This window comes from Microtus oregoni, unplaced genomic scaffold (genome assembly GCF_018167655.1).
Source record: "Microtus oregoni isolate MIOR12 unplaced genomic scaffold, Mior012 000006F_ref0000085, whole genome shotgun sequence".
Taxonomy (NCBI): domain Eukaryota; kingdom Metazoa; phylum Chordata; class Mammalia; order Rodentia; family Cricetidae; genus Microtus; species Microtus oregoni.
The window spans coordinates 45,525,676-45,546,238 of record NW_024543065.1 but is presented as its reverse complement, the minus strand read 5'-3'; the positions used below and the strand labels follow the sequence as shown (position 1 = coordinate 45,546,238).

Below are 20,563 nucleotides of genomic sequence, written 5' to 3'. Positions count from 1 at the left end.
GTGAAACGTGGGGACAACCAGCAAGTACAGTACTAAACTTGTCTTTCAAAACCGTCCCGTGTCTAGTATCTGGAAGAAAAAAATATGGGAATTCTTTAAGGCTTGGAATACTTTGAAAACGTCATTTCTTTTGCAATGTGCTTTGGTGTGTTACCTGTATGTATTTCTCTGTGGGAATGAGAACTATACACAGTTGTGAGATGCCATGTGGGTGCTGAGAATCTGACCCAGGGCCTCTGGAAGAGCAACCAGTGCCCTCCACTGCTTCAGCCCCTGGAAACTTATCCAAATACACTTCTTGGGGCTCTCAAGAAGGCTCCCTGGACTAAGAAGGCACACTGCCTCTATAGAAAACTCAAATTTAGTCCCAGTACCCTTATGTGGAACCTCAGCACTGTCTATAACACTGACTGACTCCAAAGGCACCTTAACTGAAGTGAATATTTCCACACAAAGGCACAAGTGTAACCAGAGTTATATTTTATCTCTGTATCTGAATGGACATTATTGATTATTGATTAGCATGGATTTTGTTGTACACTGAAGAAAATAGTCCTACATGTCTATCCTGAGTTCTCAGGACCAGATACTGATTGACATTTTTATACAATGACAGAATGATATCAAGAGATCTGGCCATGGCGATCTTCTTCCTATCCCAGACTTCACTGGGCTTCCTGGGGAACTTAGCCTTGCTTTGCTGTATTATTGTCTCTTCCTTCAATGGAATCAAGAGAAGGCCCACAGACCTGATTGTCAAACACTTGACCTGTGCCAACATCTTGGTTCTTCTTTGCAAAGGAATCCCTCAGTCAATGGCTGTTTTTGGTCAGACATATCCTCTAGGTAACATTTTATGCAAACTGGTCTTTTATTTGTATAGAGTTGCTAGGGGCATATCCCTTGGTTCAACATCCCTGTTAAGTGTCTTTCAGGCCATCACCATCAGTCCCAGCAATTCCAAGGTGGCACAGCTCAAGATCAGAGTCCCCAGAATCATTGGTCCTTCCCTGGGCCTGTGCTGGGCCCTGTGTCTATTTGCAAATAGCTTAATTATTGTGAGACTGACTGATATGAAGGAGAAAGGAAATCGTACTGAATTAAGACAATTTTTGCACTGTTTAATAGTAAAAGTTAACAAACAAACTTCCACATTATATGCTATTCTATTAGCTTTCAATGATGTTATGTCTTTGGGACTCATGATGTGGGCCAGTGGCTCCATGGTCTTGATCTTGTTCAAACATAAACAGAGGGTCCAGCATATCCATAGATCCCTGTCTAATAAATCACTTCATGAAACCAAAGCCACACAAAGAATACTTATCCTTTTGAGCAGCTTTGTTATCTTTTATGTAGCCTCTGTCATCTTAATGATGTATTTTTCTGTTCAGGATGGAGGAGATACATGGGTGACCCATGTCAATGTGGCCATCAATGCTTGCTTCCCAGCACTCTGCCCCTTTCTCCTCATTGGACAATACACCAGGAATTTTCACCCCTGCAGTACATGAGTATATCAACAACTATTTTTTCTTGTGTATCAGAGCACTCTAAAACATAGACTTTTATATACCATTTTACATTCAGTATGACCCCTTGTCATCAGATTGCTTTTGTAGTTATAATGTCTCCTAACATTCTTTGGAATACAGGTTTTAATCTAATGCTGTCAACTGTTTCAAGTTAGAGCATTGAAGTACTAGAGTAATTCAAGATTTGAGGTGTAAAGGTTGTGAGTACTGTGATGATTCATAAAGGTCTGATTATCATTCCATGATCTGTTGTATAGACAAATTTAATCAACACTGATTTGTGGATAGACCATTGTTCTGAGGAAGAATGGAGCCCCAAACTAATTCAGAATAAATGAACACTTCTGTATTATGCCCAGGAAAGTAGTAGGATTAGGGCACCCTAAGAATTTGCTGGTGTCACACAGCACACAGATTTCAGGGTGTGACTAGGGACTGACTGTCTTTCTTGTGTGTGATGCCCAATGACCAACTTGGTGAAAATGCCAGGTGATATGTGGAAATGCTAGTTTTCATATTTATGTAAATATTCAGATATGAAATTATCAGAAATGGGGTAAATTATTTAAAAGCAGCTTATTGGATACAGCTAATTTGAAATATTTCTCATTTATTTTTATGTGTTTTGCTTTCAGGTATGAATGTTTACTTTGAGCATTCCTGGTATGGTGCAGTTCAGATTATGGTGTAAATAGCCTTGGGATTAGAGTGATGAACTACTCTGATTTGCCATGTGGGTTCTTAGAATGAAAATGAGCTCCTCTGCAAGAGCAAGTATTATTCTGTACCATGGAGCCCTGCCCTCAATAGTTGACTTCTAATCCACAAGATTCAGATAATTATGACTGTCAAGAGGTATAGATTGAGGGAGTTTCCAGCCAATGACTGTTCTAGCCTGAAACACATTCCTGGAGAGCAAGCCCAGTCCTGATGATGCCTAGAGCACTAGGACCTTCAGGTGGAATGACCTACAGACCTAGGATCGCACCAAACACAATTGGAGAAAAAGGTTGACAATATAATGATGCCTAATGATATGCTGCTGTATTCATAGACTGGTACCCAACCCAGTTGTCATCAGCAAGGATTCATTTTGGAACTGACCTACAGCCAAACATTAGGTGGACCTTGGAGAATCCTGCAGAAGAGGGAGAGAAAGAAATGTAGGACCCAGAGGGGTCAAGAACACCACAAGAAAACCTACAGCATTGACTAACATGGACTCATTGGGGTTAATGGAGACTGAATCAATAACCAAGAAACCTGTATGGGACTCACCTAGGCCCTCTGCATGTATGATGCAGTTGTGTAATTTGGTTCTCTTGTGGGACTCACAACAGTGTGAGCAGGGAGTATCTCTAAGTCTTTTATTGGCTTTTGGGACTGTACTCCTCATACTGAGTTGCCTTGCCCAGCCTTCAATACATGGGGAGGTGCTTATTCTTACTGCAGATCCATATGCCATGTGTTATTGATATCTATGGGAGACCTGTCCTTTCATGAACAGAAATGGAGGGGGAGTAGATGGTGTGGTAGTGACAAAGTGGTGTCGAGAGGGAAGGGACTGAAAGGAGATGAGGGAATAGAAACTATGGACATGATGTAAAACAAATTAATATTTTCAAAAGGGGAAAAAGAAGTATAGATTCAAACTAACTAAAATTAAGATTGTTCCTCAGAAGGTAGGTTTCCCGTGTTATTTATAATAAAACAATAAACCAATATGAGCTAGATAGAATTCTTGTATATTGATGAATCTTGACCTATATAAGAATATCCAGGGAAGTGTGTGTTGCAGCCATATTTGTTGGTTAATTATGAAGGACTTGTTATTAATTTATTTTTGTAGTCTTCTAGAATTCTCTGTGATCACAAATATATACTAATGAAACATTTCCTCTACCATCCTTCATTTTATCTCTGTGTCATGCTGAAATATGAAAGTGTAGAAAATATCTTAGCAATTTGGGTATCCAACTTGGTTTGCCCTAAATTCACTTCTTCATGAAAAATATAGCTATAAGTGTTTGAGCCTACTAAGATCCACACCTGCAAAGAGTTTTATGTATATCTTCTATAAACAATTACATATGTTACTTCTCTTATAAATCATTAAACACTGAATTTTTATTGGTACATATTCTGGAACATAAACTGAGATCTGTGGGGAGAAAGCTGCAGCTAGCTGTATTCCAGTGCAAGTGTTATAGAGGAAACTTCTATCGTAGTAAATATTTATAGGAATGAGTAAGCTTTAGCTTGGTTGTTAAGGGTGCAGAATGGTCTTATAGTTGACATGAGTCTGGTTCCCAGCACCCATATTGCTCATCTCACAGCTGCCTGAAACTCCTCTAAAAAAATCTGTTCTATCATGTGTAGTATCTTAGTTATAATTTCTATTGCGCTCAAGAGACGCCATGATCATGGCAACTTTTATAAATAAAATTTCTAATTGTGGTGGCTCATTTACTGTTTTAGAGGTTCAGTCCATTATTATCATGGTGGGGAGCACGGTAGTTGAAGTCAGAAGTGGTGCTAGGGGAAAAGCTGACAGTCTTACATCTTGCACTGGGTAGTATCATGAGCACAGGAAACCTCACAGTATAGCTTAAGTAACAAATGTCCTTTTCCAAGGCCATGCCCACTCCAACAAAGCCATACCTCCTATTTGCCACACTGTATGAGATTATAGGTGATCAATTACATTCAAACTGCCACATATAGGTACCTTCAATCTTCTCAGAAACTCGTAGTAAAATATAAAATAGTGGAAATGGGTTCATTTAAGATATAAGAGCTAGCTACCAATATGCTTAAGCTATTGGTCAAGCAATATTTTAATAATGTAGTGTCTGTGTGAGTATTTAGGATCTGAGCAGCGGCTGTGAACTAATGAACAGCATTGAACAACAATGTCTTTATTCAATACCTAAAACATCAAACAACTATATCATGAGTTAAGTTTTCTGTTATTTAGTTTGGACATACAGTGACAACACCTTAGACCAAGTATCTTGAAGGAAGCCACTCCCTGTGTCAATCCTCCTTTTATATCCTTAAAGGAGCATGAATAGGCTTGATTTCTCTGGTCTTTGGTCAACGTGGAAAGGATCCACTTCTGTAGGCCATCTCAGTACCCAAAACACTCAGAGACCATACCCTAGGTCACGATAGATATCTTGTTTGTTGTCACATCTTGTGTTTCTTGGCCTGTCACCTTGGTACCCTGTCCCTTTAAGAGACAAGTTTTACCCACTCCCAACCTCTCCTTTTCTGCTGAGGCAAGCAGATCTCCTGCCTTCTCTCCAGCCAGTACTCTATCCATCTCTCTTCTGAAGAGGTAACTACTGCCTCTCTCCATTTCACTTTCTCTCTTCTTTCCTCTCTCTCTCCTCTCTTTCCTCTTTCTCTGTTCCCCCTTCTCCCTCCCCTTCTCCCCTCTCCTCCATAACTGCCAGATGGCAAAGCGTAGCTCCCTCCATGTGCACTTCCTGAGATGCAGAAAGCAATTCCCTCCAGGCAACACAGTGGCAGCTAAATGAGCATGTTCTATGCCATCTGCATGTGTATTTGACAATGTTACAGATGATTTTGATTATAATAATTATACTAGCACATTTATTCTTTGTGTTCTTTTTCTCCTTCCACACAGAGTGGCTTCTGAAAATGTGGAAGTGTTCTTCTAAAACAGTGGGTGTGTGTATGATAATATGAGTTTTCTTGACCTGATAGTGTGGGCAGGCATTAAAGCTGTAAAGCAGATTATGGGGAAAAACTTGACTGATGAAAGAATTGAGGAAATTGGAAAAATGTGGAAAATTGGTCTTTGCCTGATTATAAAACATGGCAAAAGAATTATACTGAAACAGAAAAGAACTTGGCTATGATGAATAGATTTTCTGAAGAACCTAGGGTTTAGGGCTGCGTGCCTATGGCCTTATAAATCAAAATTGGAATTGTGAGGAAGAACAATGAGACCAACTGGACTATACTTCTGTGACTGCAAGAAGATAGCCTCTGAGGTGAAAGACTCAGAAGTTGTTTTATGATAAACTCAGCATGAGACTAGTGAACTGGGAAATACATATATTGATGATGTTCTGATTTCAAAGAATCTATACTTCTTGGGAACTACAATGATTAACCTGTGATGAGAAAAAACAATCACTTTCCATGTGTAAAATTTACAATAAAAGACTGTGGTTTGAAACTCAGGGCAGAAGAAGGAGAAGAAGAAGAAGGAGGAGGAGGAGGAGGAGGAGGAGGAGGAGAAGGAGGAGGAGGAGGAGGAGGAGGAGGAGGAGGAGGAAGAAATTGTCATACAGCTGATAACCTTTCAGCTTACATCAGAATCCTGTCTTAGTGTACTCATTTTGCCTTCCAGACATCCCAGATTTGAGACCCACTTCTCTGCTGAGGCTGGTCCCTGGCACATAACCCCTTAATCTTGTACTGTTCCCAATACCCACTAAATAAACTATACCCAAGCACTCTCCTGCATGACATATCTGCCTGTCTCTCACCCACCAAGAGGACCCAATAAGACATCGGCTGGCCTACCATTGTTCCTCCTTGGACCACGGCTGCCACCCCTTTTGGGACTGGCCTTGGAACACCAGTCTTATAAATGACAACACCTTAAGTCAGACCTCTTTTCCTTAACCTTGAAAGAGCAAGAGTAGGCTGAAATTCTCTGACTGTCAGTCAAGGTGGAGAAGACCCACTTCTGTGGGTCCCTACAGAACATGATGAGGATATACACAGAAACACCTGACGTGAGCTAGTGGGATCTCACTAAATTGAATATATCCCATTACTTGCATCAGTTTTTCAACAGCTGAGCAGTGTTACATACAGTGAGACAGATGGAAGGCAATGCCTTATTAACCTTTGTAATCCACAATCATAATACATTGCCCATCTTGCTTCCTCATCTTGTAACATTGTCATAGAACAGCTGTGCATCTGTGTATACCATAGAGGAAAAGCAAGGCTGGCTCTCAGTCTTAATACTGATCTAGTAAGTCCTGCCACAATAGGAGTATCCTCAGGCATTAGAGGTTCCTGCATAGGGACCTTTCTCTGTTTCTCCAAGTCAAGAATATGATACTAAAAGGTACTGACCCAGATAAACAATCTCTAAATCTACAATATTCTCCTAATGGAGCAAAATGTACACATCAGACTCCAAGAGGAAAATTGCTCACTTTTGGGCCATGCATTGTGTCTCTCACTTTGACTTCTCCCTCCGTCACTGTTTTAACACTTTGATGGATCCTGGTTTTAAGTCATTCAAAGATTCAAAAGCACTGATTAGGCTCTGTGGTAGTTTGAAAGAAAATGTCTCCCAAAGGGAGTGGTATTGTTAGGAGCGTTGCCTTGTTGGAGGAAGTGTGTCACTGTGAGGGTCGGCTTAGGGTCTTCTCCCAGCTTCTCTCAGTGTGTTAGTCAGTTAACTTCTTGTCACCTCTGAATTAAGATGTCTGTCTTTTAGCTCCAGCACATCTGCCTGCATGCCTGCTCTGCTCACTACCATGAGGATAGTAGACTGAACACCTGAAGCCATAAATAAGGTCCCTAAATTAAGTACTTCAATTTAAAGAGTTGCCATGGTCATTGTTTTTCTTCACAGCAACAAAAACCGTAAGATATATGTTGATACCAGGAGTGGTAACCATGCTTTGTTTGGTGAAATATGGATTTTGGTAATTTGGTTTAGTAAATCTGTGCAATACTTTAGGCACTGCTTCATAGGTATAATAAGAATGTGGAAAGCAATGATACTGATAATGATTGGAACTATCAGAAGCTGGCTCAAGAAGTTTCAGAGAAGAACTTCAGTATGTTACCTAGAAATCATTCTTGTGATATTTTTGGGATGAATGTGAGTGTGTTCTGGTTTTGCCCAATGAGTCTTCCTGAAGCTGAAGTGAAGAGTTATAGATTGAATCTGTCAGGAGAAGAAATCTGAAAACAGGCTAGTATAGACACTGTCATGTGAATATTAGTGTTAACTCTAATGAAGAAATTAAAATCAGCAGGCTAAGCAAGGTAAGTTATAATACATAAATTTTAGAAGAGCAAGTAATTGGAATGGACCTAAATACTCTGTGCAAAGAGATAAATAGATAAAGAAATAGAATACAGGGTGTCGTGACTGAGGCAAGATCCTACACAGCTAAGTTTCCAACTTGTAAAAGCAAACAAATGAAAAGCTTAGAGCTTGGTGGGTTGGGGCACATGTTTAATCCCAGCACTGGGAAGGCAGAGGCTAGCAGATCTCTGAGTCTGAGAACTACTTAGTCTACAGAGCAAGTTTAGGACAGTTGAGCTGTGAAAGACAGAAAGCTGGTTAAATGTAATTGAATGAGGGAAACATGGACCAGCCCCAGCAAGCAGAACTTGGTAGCTTTGTCCATGTGGTTCTGGCTTTTGCATAAAGAATAATAAGAAATAGCTATAGAATAAATTCACTGAGGCCAGACATGTATCTGTGGTGTCCCTGACGAGAGGCCTTGTAGAAATGACCTTGCATGAAGCTGTGATATTCAGGCATTTCTTGCTGCAAGAAACTGAGAGGTTAGAGAAGCCAGAGTTGTTAGATACTTGCTGTGGCGAACTGCTAACAAGGAGTGGAACCAGCCAAAGAGGAAATAGTGTGCTATAATAAACAAATGTGATAGAACTGGAGTTTGAGAAGCATTTTAACATCAGAGGTAGAGAGGAAGTGTTTAGAGTTTTCCCAGCTTGTTTTTGGCCACACTTTGGTTCACAATTTCCTCTTTATGCTCTTTTTCCTGTGTTTTGGAATGGTTTTAAATATTCTTTGCTCTTATATGTTGAATGTATGTGATCACCTTTTTGTGCTTGATTTTTACATTGACCACAGTTAAGAGATCGCCATCAGCCAGCGAACAGACTGGCCTTTGAAACAAGTTTGGGACTGTTAAAGACTATCGAGTCTTCTGCAGTGCGACTGAATGTATTTTTGCATTATGTTATGGCTATAAGCTTTTGCAGGCCAGGGAATGAAATATGGTAGTTTGCAAGAAAATGGCTCCCAAACGGAGCTATATTATTAGGAGGTATGGCCTTGATGGATGAAATGTGTAGGGGTGGGCTTTGAGGTCTTTTCCCAGGCTTTGCTCAGTGTAACAGTTAGTTGACTTCTTGTTGACTCTGAATCAAGATGTAGGATTCTCAGCTCCAACACCATGTCTGCCTGCATGCTGCCAGGCTTCTTACCATGATGATAGTAAACAGATCCTCTGAAACTGTAAGTGAGCCCACCTAATTAAATGTTTTTGTTTATAAAAAATTCCATGGTCATAATATCTCTTCATAACAACAACAACAACAACAAAACAAAAACAAGTGAAGAGAGGTTTGCTCTCATTTTCCTCCAGGAAGCAGTTTGATACAAATTTTCTTAGCCCTATACAAAACCATTCCACATATGGATCTACTGAGGCAATTTTATCTCACAAAATCATGGCCCATTTTGTGAATTTACAAAGCCATGGGATCACAAGAAACCCTGCTCTATGGTTCCAGTTGAATTGACATCCCTCTTAATTCTGCACTGAACTGAGTCCTATCTAACTCATTGAGTTGTTCATTGAACATCATCTCTCTCATATCCAGTTCTCCCAGGAATGCATTTCCTTCCTTGTTTTGAATTACCTTATTGTCTTGAGTTTTTACAACTAATAATCATCAACAACCCTATGAAAATCCCTTAAATAATATGCACCATCTTTCATCAGTAGTATTTATGACTAGGAAGTGTGAGTAGTGATAGTTTTATTTCTCACTTTCATCCATTTCCCTTTGTTCAGACATTAGAATTCATGCTTATAGGGCATTGGCTATGACTTACACTTCCCTTCTGTTGCAAAATACTATTTTAAGGTGTGTTACTTTAGTTTATGCTCTGAAACTTTTGTTTAATGATGCAAAGATGTGTTTTATGAAATAAAATTCACCTGAAGTCAGGAGGTTGCATCATCAACTAGCTGACTGGAAGTTGTAGGGAGGAGCCAGGTGTTGAAGAGTTTTTTGCATAATGGAGGATCGTGAGACACCATATGAGTGCTGTGACCCAAACCTTTGACTTCTGCAAAAGCAACAAGTGCTTTTAATTGCTGAGCCATCTTTCCAGCTCCATGAAGTGTCTAATTTTTGACAACATAGTCCTTCATTTCTCTGCTTTTCTTTCTATGTCTCTTTTGGTATTAGTTTTTGAATACTGTAAAGCTTGCTGTAAATTTTGAGCTAATGTTAAAAGAAAATTATTAAACATTAAATCCATAGAGGTGTAGAGAACAAAGAAATATTTGTAATGTTTTCAGTTCCCAGAACTAGAGATGATTCAGGGATGTTTTCTCTTTGTAAACATAGGACAACAGCTTCTACAGATACTGGGAAGCAATGCAAAGAAGTTGCTCAAAGACAGATGCTTGTTCTGTCCCAGCAGTAAGTTACTGCATCTAAGGGATTTGTGGCTACCTGTGAAAAACTGAAACTCTGTTTCAGTGATTGGTTGCAATCCTGCTGTTTGTTACAAGTGCAAATCTCTATATAGAGTTAGAAGTTTGTTATGTATGTGATTTGGACCTTAATTCCTTGACAATGTCTTAAGCACACGAGTTCATGATGAGGGGATTCAAAATTTATCTAATGCAAATCACTTATATCAAGATTTAAAACTGAGCCATATGCTTGTGGAATGCAAAGGAATCATATACGCTCACTATGACAAAAGAGTGTCTACATTGTGCTTGAATGATGATGGGCATATGAGTGCAAAAGGAGTGCTAAGTAAAAACAAGGTAACCTATGGGGATTTATTTATTCATTGATTTGTTTGTTTTAACTATCCCTATGCACTTACATGTTTGTGTAATTATAATACTATGAATTGAGTCAGAAAACAAGAAAAATATCATTAAGGAAAAATCCTTACCCTACTTATCAAGGTTTCAGAATGGTCGTTTGGCTTCCTAGTCTAGAAGTTTTAGGGCAGAGTTCTGTACTTCCCTGTGTTCTGGTTGTTTCCCTTTTGGATATTTAGTAAGTTTGTGGATGACTAACTCCAGGGAAAATAAAATTCAAGCTTGATTCCTATTTTGCTCTTCACTCCCTCTTTCTTATAACCCATCCCACTGCTCCAGAAATCTGGACTCCCTCTGTGATCCAATTCCCCAGAAGAGTAACATCCCCTCCAGATTTTCAAAGGTCCCTCTGCTGTTCATAGTGAAAACATTCCTGAAGGTTCTGATGGGAAGAAGTGTTTTTCAAAGGTGAAGTCACCACCTTTAGCAGCCAGTGCCATGCCTATCTCCTGTGGCATTTTCTTGATCTCAGGGGAGACAGGGTCTCTGCACGCAAACATGTCACCCTGTATCTGTGACTATATAGAGAGAGGCTGTCTGCCCCTCTGAACTTTGAGGTCCTATCAAACATCTGTGATCATAGAGGCATCTACTTTCATAGGTGAGTCTTATTTTCTTCTTTCAGTCTTGCAGAAGCAAGACAATCTGATGCCATCTGTGTAGGTACAGCTCTCTGAGCTTGTCTCTCTCTTTCAGGGAAAGAATATTGAACTGTATGAATGCTCACCGATCTATGGATCATCTGAGTCCTTAGTACTCCATGAGTAGAGAGAATGTGCTAGAGAATCACTGGGTATTTAATCGCCTCTCTCTAAAAGTCTTTGGCAAGGAAATTTTCTGTAAGATCCATAATCCTAAGAGGCGGGTGGGGTTTTTGCCTCTAAAATGATTTATCAAAATATTCAAGGGATATAGACAGCCCTCCTCCCACACAAACCTTTTCTTTCTACAAATACTATGCCTATTCAGTGAAATATAATGCCTTTTATAATTTCAGGTGCTTGAGAATATTACCCAAAGATATGAGGTATATTGATATCCCTGCAAGCTGCCTCTTTGACTCAGAATCACAAAAACAGATGGCAGTTTTCTTTTGGAAATACTGGTGCCAACGGGCACAGTGACAAAAGACTATTCTACCTTTATATTGTGAATTAAATGCATATGTTATTTATGTGCATTTGAATGTGGAAAAAATTAGATACCTATGTTCTAAACTTCACCCCATTCTAATGAGATTTCTTAGACTTGCAAATTTTATCATCATTTAGTCAGGGCTGAATATTCATATTTCTACTTCTGTGGTTTCTATCATACAGGACAGTCCTTGATCTTCAGATTTTCCTTTTCACCAATGCTTTCATATATCACTTATGTTTTCCAATCTCAAAAAAAATATTGCATGCTGTACATACAGGAATGTACTGAATTTCATTTCACATATGCTTAGATAACTCTTAGAAAAGAGACTATACTCTGGTTGTAAATCATAGTGTTTTTTAGTAATGAGGACAGTTCTCATGGCTGTCATCCCAACATTATATTAACCCTCACAATTATTGAGTTGTACATTTATATAAAATTGATCTGTTTCATATGTGGTTAGCATTGTGACATTTTGATATTTACATTTGGAACATGATACATGCCAGTAGCATACATTAGGAATTAATGGCATAGTTAAAAAATATGCAGAAGTTTGCAGAATAGAGCCCAGAATGACAGTGTGACATTAATTTAAAATCAGATTCAGAACCCCCAAAGTGAATAATTTTGCTCCAAGCAAATTAACAGAAATTATTTTCTTTTCAAAGTGCTATTGGCTGTGGCACATCTGCCTTTTTTTTTTGACAGATGATAAAGTTTATTTGGTACTAAAAATTCCAGATTCTGTGACAATATATAAATAAAATTTCTATTATAATAAACTGATACTCTGAAAAAAGAATAACAAAATTTCACTTATTCACAAACTTGAAGCTGTGAGTTTTGTTTAGGGCTGGTCAACTTTGATGCAGAGACAGCTGTCAGCCAAGTGTCCAGGCGCTTAGTTAGGTCTAAGCTCTGCTGAATTATGTTCCTAGGCACATGCCTGTGATCTCAGCACTCAAGGGCTGAGGCACAATTACTAGTTTGAAGCCAACCTGGGCTACATACAGTCTGTTTCTCTCTTTCTCTCTCTCTCTCTCTCTCTCTCTCTCTCTCTCTCTCTCTCTCTCTCACACACACACACACACACACACACACACACACACACACACACACAGTCTAGAGAGTAAGTACAATTAATCACCCTGTACTCCTTGAAGGACAGAATACAGTCAATTTGACTTCACCTAGGTCAGGGTGGTGTCTATAATACAGGTTCGCCTCCACAGGAAGCCAGCTCTAACCTGTAAAGGCCTACTTTGGAAAGTAACAGTGAGGTGGTAGTCACCAGCAGTACCGATTCTTATCAAAAATGAACAACTCTGGGTGCTTTAGTCTTTGGTTTCTGTGGTTTGGGTGCACCCAGAACTTCTTCATAGTCGGCACTCATTCCCTTCCCATCGACCAACTGTGACCATCCGATCTGAGTTCTGATTTTCAGGGCAATCTTTCTTAAAGTGTTCCACAGAGCCACAGAGTTTACAGCCGTCACCGTCAGCATAGACGCCCTTGGGATTATCGGGGGCAGGACCTGGAAAGATGTTCCATTTCTCCACAGACAAAACATTTCGCAAAAGGAAATTCACCAAGAGCGGGGTCCACGCTAGCTCTGCACTTTTCATCTCGTGCTCTGTGGACCCGCAGCGGTAACAGATGACAATGCCCATGTCCTGACTTTCCAGGGCAGCTGGGCAATCGGCGACTCCATGGCCAGGTCTTCTACAATGGGAACATATCATTGCATTTTTCTTTGCTGCTTGTCTTTTTAACCGTCTTTCTTCCCGTCGATTGTCTTTCTTTAAGGCCACTGCAATCTCTTCCCGTACTTCCCGGCTGTCTGCTGCTATCAACTGTCCGTTGTGAAGCATCTGCGTGTTCTGTTTTAGGTATTCCATGAATCCATTCACATCTTCATTTAAATACTCTTTTTTTCTTCTTGTTCTTTTTATGTTTTGCTTGAGGGGAATCATTTTGAAGGGACAGACCCCACCCCCTCATGTCCTCCCATGATGTCGCAGACAAGGGTCTCCTATGATTTGAGGTGTTCACTCTAGCCCATCTGGTCATGGTTCCGGCAGAGGCACTTTACCGATCGCGCGTGAATCCTCCAGAGCAGCAGAGACAGCAAACCCCACATCTGCCTCTTGCCAGTAGTAGAACCTAGGGAATCTGTAGTGTGATAAAACTCATCCGCTGACAGTTGTGTCATCATTAAAACCACTGTAGAAGGTTGCTGTGCGAAGGAACTGATACATCGTCTGTGGAGCCGTGTGGGAAGTGGAAACAGCCAGCAAGCACATTACTAACTTCTTCTTGAAAAGCATTCCTGTGACTGCTGTCTGGTAGAAACAACTGTGAATACTTTGAAAATATGTCTTTGCTTTTGTAATGTGCATTGGTGTTTTACCTGTATGTATGTCTGTGTGAGTGTGTGGGAACGCTTAGAACTAGAGCTATGACACTTTTGAGCTTCCTTGTCGGGGCTGAGTTTGAACACAGTTCCTGTTGAAGAGCAGCCAGCACTCTTAGCCGCTCCAGGCTCTGAATCCTTTTATTCAAAAGCACATCTTGGGAGCTGTCAAGGAGGCTCTGTGGGTTAAGAAAGCCCTGCTCTTACTGATGACTCGAGTTCAGTCCCAGCACCCATACCTGGCAGCTCAGTGCTGATTGGCTCCAAAGGAACTGGCACTGAAGTGAATATTCCCACACAGAGACTCAAGCACTTCCACACAGTAAAAAATTTTTTAAAACTCTTAAGCATTTTATCTTAATATCTGGATGGAAAGCAGTGATTATTGGTTAGCATAGATTTTATATACAATGAAGAAAATAGACCTACGTGTCTACCCTGAGTTCTCAGGATCAGCTACAGACTGCCATTCCTATAAGACAACAGAATGGCATCCAGAGACAAGGCTGTGGGGATATTCTTTCTGTCCCAGACTATACTGGGCATTCTGGGGAACTTAGCTTTGCTTTGCTGTCTTAGTCTCTCTAACTTAAGTGGGAACAAGGCAAGGCCCATAGATCTGATTATCAAACACCTGAGCTGGGCTAACATCTTGGTGCTTCTCTCCAAAGGAATCCCTCAGACAATGGCTGCTTTTGATAGGACATATTCTTTAGACAACAGTTTGTGTAAACTTGTATTTTACTTTCATAGAGTTGCCAGGGGAGTATCTCTTGGTGCAACATCCCTGTTGAGTGTCTTTCAGGCTATCACCATCAGCCCCATCAATTCCAAGTGGGCACAGCTCAAGGCAAGAGTTCCCCGCATCATTGGTCCTTCCCTGGGCCTGTGCTGGACCCTATACCTTCTTATAAATAGCTTCCTTATCACGACAGTGACTAATAAGAATGATAAAGGAAATCTTACTAACTTTAGACAATCTCTCTACTGTGTAGTAGTAAAACTTTCCAAGCAATCTTATATAGCATATGCTATCATATTGGCCTCCAATGACGTTATCTGTTTGGGACTCATGATGTGGGCCAGTGGCTCTATGGTGTTGATTTTGTTCCAGCATAAACAGAGCGTCAAGCATATCCACAGATCCCTGTCTACTAAATCATCCCCTGAGAAGAAAGCCACACAAAGAATTCTTATCCTAGTGAGCAGTTTTGTGGTCCTTTATGTAGCATCTGTGACCTTAATGATGTATTTTTCTTTCCAGGATGGAACAGATACATGGGTGGTCCATGCCAATGTGGCTATGAGTGCATGTTTTCCTGTACTCTGCCCCTTTCTGCTCATCAGACACTACACCAGGGATCTTCATCCCTGCAGTACTTGAGTATATCAACAACCAATATCTCTTCAGTAGTCAGAATACTCTAAAACATAGACTTGTGTACATTATTTGAGATTCAGTATGATCTCTTGACATCAATCACTTAAATTCTCTGGAACACAGTGTTGAATTGAATTACTGTCTACCCTTTTAATTTAGAACATTATAGCACTAGGTTAATATTTGTGGTGTAAAGGTTGATGTGGTTATTGTGACAGTTTATAAAACTCTGACTATCATTCCCTGTCTGCTGTATAAACAAAATTTGTCAAGGCTGGTTTGTAGATAGACCATCATACTATAGGAAGTATAGAGTCCCAGCTGATTCTGAGAAAATGAACAGTTTGGTATGACTGAAGAATCCAAAAATGCAATATAGACATAAAGAATCCTGAAATACAGAAATAAGAAAATGTATGTCCAAACACATTTTGAAAAATAATGATAAAAGTGATGGCCACTGTTGACATTTAACAAACACTTTCTGCCTCAAGAGAAAATGCACATGGGTAAACTTCTAACAATTGTCTTCTGCCGCCCAGTTTCCCAGCTAGGCTTGTATTGCAGACAAAGATTAGCTTCTAAACATTGCCTCAATGGGGTCCTCTGCACTGTATTCCCCTACTTTTTAACTGTCCCCCTACATGATTCTACTCTCTGCCCTATAGTCCTTCAGGAACAGTGAAAAGTGCCTGTATCAGCCACAGACTTTTACAAATATCCTAAGTCAACATACTGCCATTTTATAACCCAAAGCTGGAAAAGTTAAAATGTAATGTGACTTTAAGCCTGACCTCAAGGTTGTGAAATCTCTTTAATGCATACCTGGTGCTTGGTTTTAGTACAAGAAAAGCCCCCAAACCAATCCCTATTTTTCCAATTTTATAAGCCTCATCTCTGGCTGTAGTCACAGCTATACCTGCTTAGCTTTGTGTGACCCATTGTGATTCTTTTCATTTTCTTTTTCTGGAATAAAGTTGGCTTCTGGTTTAATAGATTTTGGTGGTCTGTCCCACATCAATGCATGAGCCTGGACCCAACATTTTTGGTGCTGGAGTCCAGGACTTTGCACACTTCTGGTTCTGCATGGGGGTACACTCCAGTCTCAGACAACCTTTATTCTACTGGTTTTGGCCAAGTGGTATGCTTTCTCTGGTCTCTTGTGTCCAGAAAGAGAAAGGCTCAATAAGAGTTCTGCTGAGCCTCAGGGCCTTTGGGTCCTATTCTCTTACTTTCAGGATTTCAGGAAGGCAACAGTAGTTTTTGCAGTCCTCCTTCCTTTCTCCACCTCAGGAGACTAGGCTCCCCAAGGCAATGCAGAGGGCTCCAGTCTGTGGGAGCAGAAATGGCAGCCAGAAAGGGGAGTGTCCCTTCCCTGCAGTTACTGCAGACTTTGGCCTGAAGGCCAACAATGAGTCTGGCAGAGGAGGGCAGAGGAGAGCAGAGACAACTGCAAGGATTTTCACCTAGGTTGGCCACCGACAGCCATATCTCCAGGACAATAACGTTTCAGATCTCTCAAAATGACACATGCTCCAAAGTTGCACAGTGAGAAGCCCCAGACCCATTAAGAAAGAACAGTCTTCTGCCCCTCTCCCACCTAAAAATTTAGCTGGAGAAAGTAAAAAAAAATTGTCTGGGTTTTCTTCTAGTACTTTTTGTATGGCTGGATTTGCGGGTTCGATATTTTTTAACTCTGATTATTAGTGTCTGCAGTGCTTTGTAAATTCTGGCTATTAGTTCTTTTACTGAACCACTAGTAATAAAGAATTCCTCTCTTTTTCGAAAATGTCTGTGTCCTCTCCTTATAGTTTTCTGTACTGTCTAGAAACTTTATTTTTAATTTCATTTAGTATCATCTATTGGTATCTGGGACTAGTTCAATTTTTTTTGTATTATTTAAGGTATATTCTGAAAGTCACAGTATACTCCCAAAATCTTAAACAATATTTCCTATTCTTTCATTTAATCGTTTCAGTTTTATTTATTTTTTAAAATTAAGTAATTTTTTTTCAGAAAGTATCTCAATAAGTAACCATAGCTGGCCTGGAACTCACTATGGAGACCAGGTTGGCCTGGACATCACAGGGATTTAATGATCCTACCTACTGTGTGCTGGTATTAAAGATGTATGCTACAACACCCAGCTTTATTTTAGTTTTTAAATTAGGGTGTTTGATACATTTTTAAGAGAAAGCAATAGAAATTAGAGAAGAGAAGACAAAGACATAAAATTGTTAAAGTAGGCAAGAAAAAAGTCTAAGCATCCTTATTTTTGGATTACATGTTTCTGCTTGTAATAGAATCTATAATTCACGTTGAATTGCTTTGATATAACAAATACAGCAAAATTACCAGAACTAAAACCAATATAAAAACCTAAAGTGTACTGTCAGTGGAAGATATTATAAGAATATATCATTTTTTGTATCTCTTAAAAAATGAGTACCTAAGAATACCCTTAAACAAAAGAAAAAAACCCTCCATGCTTAAAACTTCAAGACACGCTGATCTCTTGGCGCCAGGAGAGCCAACATTGCGGTGAGTTTCTGACCCCGTGGCGCCAGCCCGGGACAGGGAACTCAGAAGTTCCTCAACCCCCTATCCTTCTTGGGCTCTCTGCAGGGCCTCTACTCCCTGCATACTGCCTCTTTCTTCCTATCCCATCCAGCTTGCATCCAGAACCCTCCCCACTTTGGCCCCACTGCCCTCTTTCGACACATAACATCATCCAGCCCAACCTGTCTGGGCAATGGGTCCAAATCCTCGGGGCACCCAAGCGGGCGGGAGTTCCTTTGTTTCTATGGCCTGCCTGCACCAAGCGGGGTAGGTGCTTTGTTTGCGAGCTGCACAACCAGCACAGACACTTGATCTCTCAGCGCCAGGAGAGCCAACATTGGGGTGAGTTTCTGACCTCTCAGCACCAGCCTGGGACAGGGACTCAGGGGTTCCTCAGCCCCCTATCCTCTCGGGCTCTCTGTAGGGCCTCTATTCCCTGCATGCTGCCTCTTTCTTCCTATCCCACCCAGCTTGCATCCAGAACCCTCCATAATTCGGCCCCACCGCCCTCTTTCCGCACATAACTCACCCAGCCCAGCCTGTCTGGGCACTAGGTCCTAATCCTCAGGGCACCCAAGCAGGAGGGAGTTCCATTGTTTCTATAGCCTGCCTGCACCAAGCAAGGTAGGCACTTTGATTACGAGCTACCCAACCAGCACGGAGACCTGATCTGAGTGCCAGGAGAGCCAGCATAGGGGAGAGCAATGATTGGGCATGGAGATCTGATCTCGGCACCAGGAGAGCCATCACTGGGGAGAGCCATCACTGGTAAGGTACATCAGTAGGCAAGGAGACCTGATCCGGTAAAAGAAGATCCATAAGAGAGCATTTCGAAGAAGAGATGGACAGACGCCAAGGCAAAAATTCACCCAACAAGCTGAAAAGCAACATGAAGCCACCAGAAACCAGTGACCTTACAACGGGAGGACATGAACACCTTAATCAAGAAGACGTAGAAAAGATTGACTTCATGAAAGTGATTGACACCCTTAAACAGCATGTAAAAAATGCCCTTATAGAAATGGATGAGAAATATAAAAGAAAGTTTGAAGAATTGAATAAATCAGTGAATGATACCCTAGAAAACCAAGGAAAAACAATCAAACAGATATTGCAAACAGTTCAAGACTTGAAAACTGAAATGGAGGCAAAGAAGAAAACACAAACAGGGGGCCGGCTGGACATGGAAAATTTAAGTAAACAAACAGAGTTTACAGAAACAAGCATAACCAACAGAATATAAGAGTTAGAAGAAAGAATCTCAGTTTCTGAAGATACCATAGAGAAAATAAACACACTGATCAAAGAAAACAGAAAGTCCAACAAACTCTCATCACAAAACATTCAGGAAATCTGGGACACAATAAAAAGACCAAACCTAAGAATAATAGGAGTAGAAGAAGGAGAAGAAGTGCAGCTCAATGGTCCAGAAAATATATTTAATAAAATTATAGAAGAAAACTTTCCCAACCTAAAGAAAGATATAGCTATGAAGGTTCAAGAAGCATACAGAACACTGAATAGGCTGGATCAAAAAAAAAATCCCCTCGCCAAATAATAATCAAAACACAAAGCATACAGAATAAGGAAGAATTTTAAGAGCTGCAAAGGAAAAAGGCCAAGTCACTTATAAAGGTAAACCTATCAGACTTACACCTGACTTCTCCATGGAAACCATGAAAGCCAGAAGGTCCTGGATAGATGTACTGCAGAAACTAAGAGACCATGGATGCAAGCCCAGACTACTATTCCCAGCCAAGCTTTCGTTCACTATAAATGGAGAAAATAAAATTTTCCAGGATAAAAACAAATTTACAATATGCAGCCACAAATCCAGCCTTACAGAAAGTAATAGAAGAAAAATCACTAACCAAGGAGTCCAACAATGACCACAATAACTCAGACATCTAGAGACCCTTCACCAACACAACTCAAAAAAGGGAAACACACAAACTCTACGACTAAAAAAGTGACCAGAGTTAAAAACCACTGGTCATTAATATCACTTAATGTCAATGGACTCAACTCACCTATAAAAAGGAACAGGCTAAGAGATTGAATAAGAAAACAGGGTCCAACATTCTGCTGTTTAAAAGAAACACACCTCAACCACAAAGATAGGCACCTATTCAGAGCAAAGGGCTGGGAAAAGGCTTATCAAGCAAATGGACCTAAGAAACAAGCAGGTGTGGCCATACTAATATCTAACAAAGTTGACTTCAAACTTAAATCAATCAGAAGAGATGGAGAGGGGCATTTTATACTCATATCAGGAACAGTTCATCCGGAGGAAGTCTCAATCCTGAACATCTATGCCCCTAATATTAAAGCACCCACGTACATAAAAGAAACATTGCTAAAACTCAAGGCAGCCATCAAACCGCACACACTAATAGTAGGAGACTTCAACAATCCTCTCTCACCAATGGACAGGTCAATCAGACAGAAACCTAACAGAGAAATAAGAGAATTAATGGAGGTAATGAAGCAAATGGACTTAACAGACATCTATAGAACATTCCACCCAAATAGGAAAGAATACACCTCCTTCTCTGCAGTTCATGGAACCTTCTCGAAAATTGACCACATACTCGGTAACAAAGCTAACTTACACAGTTACAAAAAAATATTAGTA

At 40.3% G+C, this 20,563-nt stretch overlaps 2 protein-coding genes and 1 pseudogene across 2 annotated transcripts; 2 read left to right on the top strand and 1 right to left on the bottom strand.

Annotated features, from left to right (window-relative positions):
• Positions 1-617: 617 nt before the first annotated feature.
• LOC121449873 (vomeronasal type-1 receptor 4-like) lies at positions 618-1,514 on the top strand. The gene has a single exon (XM_041654537.1). The coding sequence runs from the start codon at positions 618-620 to the stop codon at positions 1,512-1,514; it is 897 nt and encodes a 298-aa protein (XP_041510471.1).
• An 11,155-nt stretch (positions 1,515-12,669) lies between these two features.
• On the bottom strand, positions 12,670-13,645 carry LOC121450184 (annotated as a pseudogene).
• Positions 13,646-14,475: 830 nt separating this feature from the next.
• LOC121449872 (vomeronasal type-1 receptor 4-like) lies at positions 14,476-15,372 on the top strand. Its single transcript, XM_041654536.1, has one exon. It carries the CDS (start codon positions 14,476-14,478, stop codon positions 15,370-15,372), a length of 897 nt encoding a protein of 298 aa, XP_041510470.1.
• Positions 15,373-20,563: the final 5,191 nt, after the last annotated feature.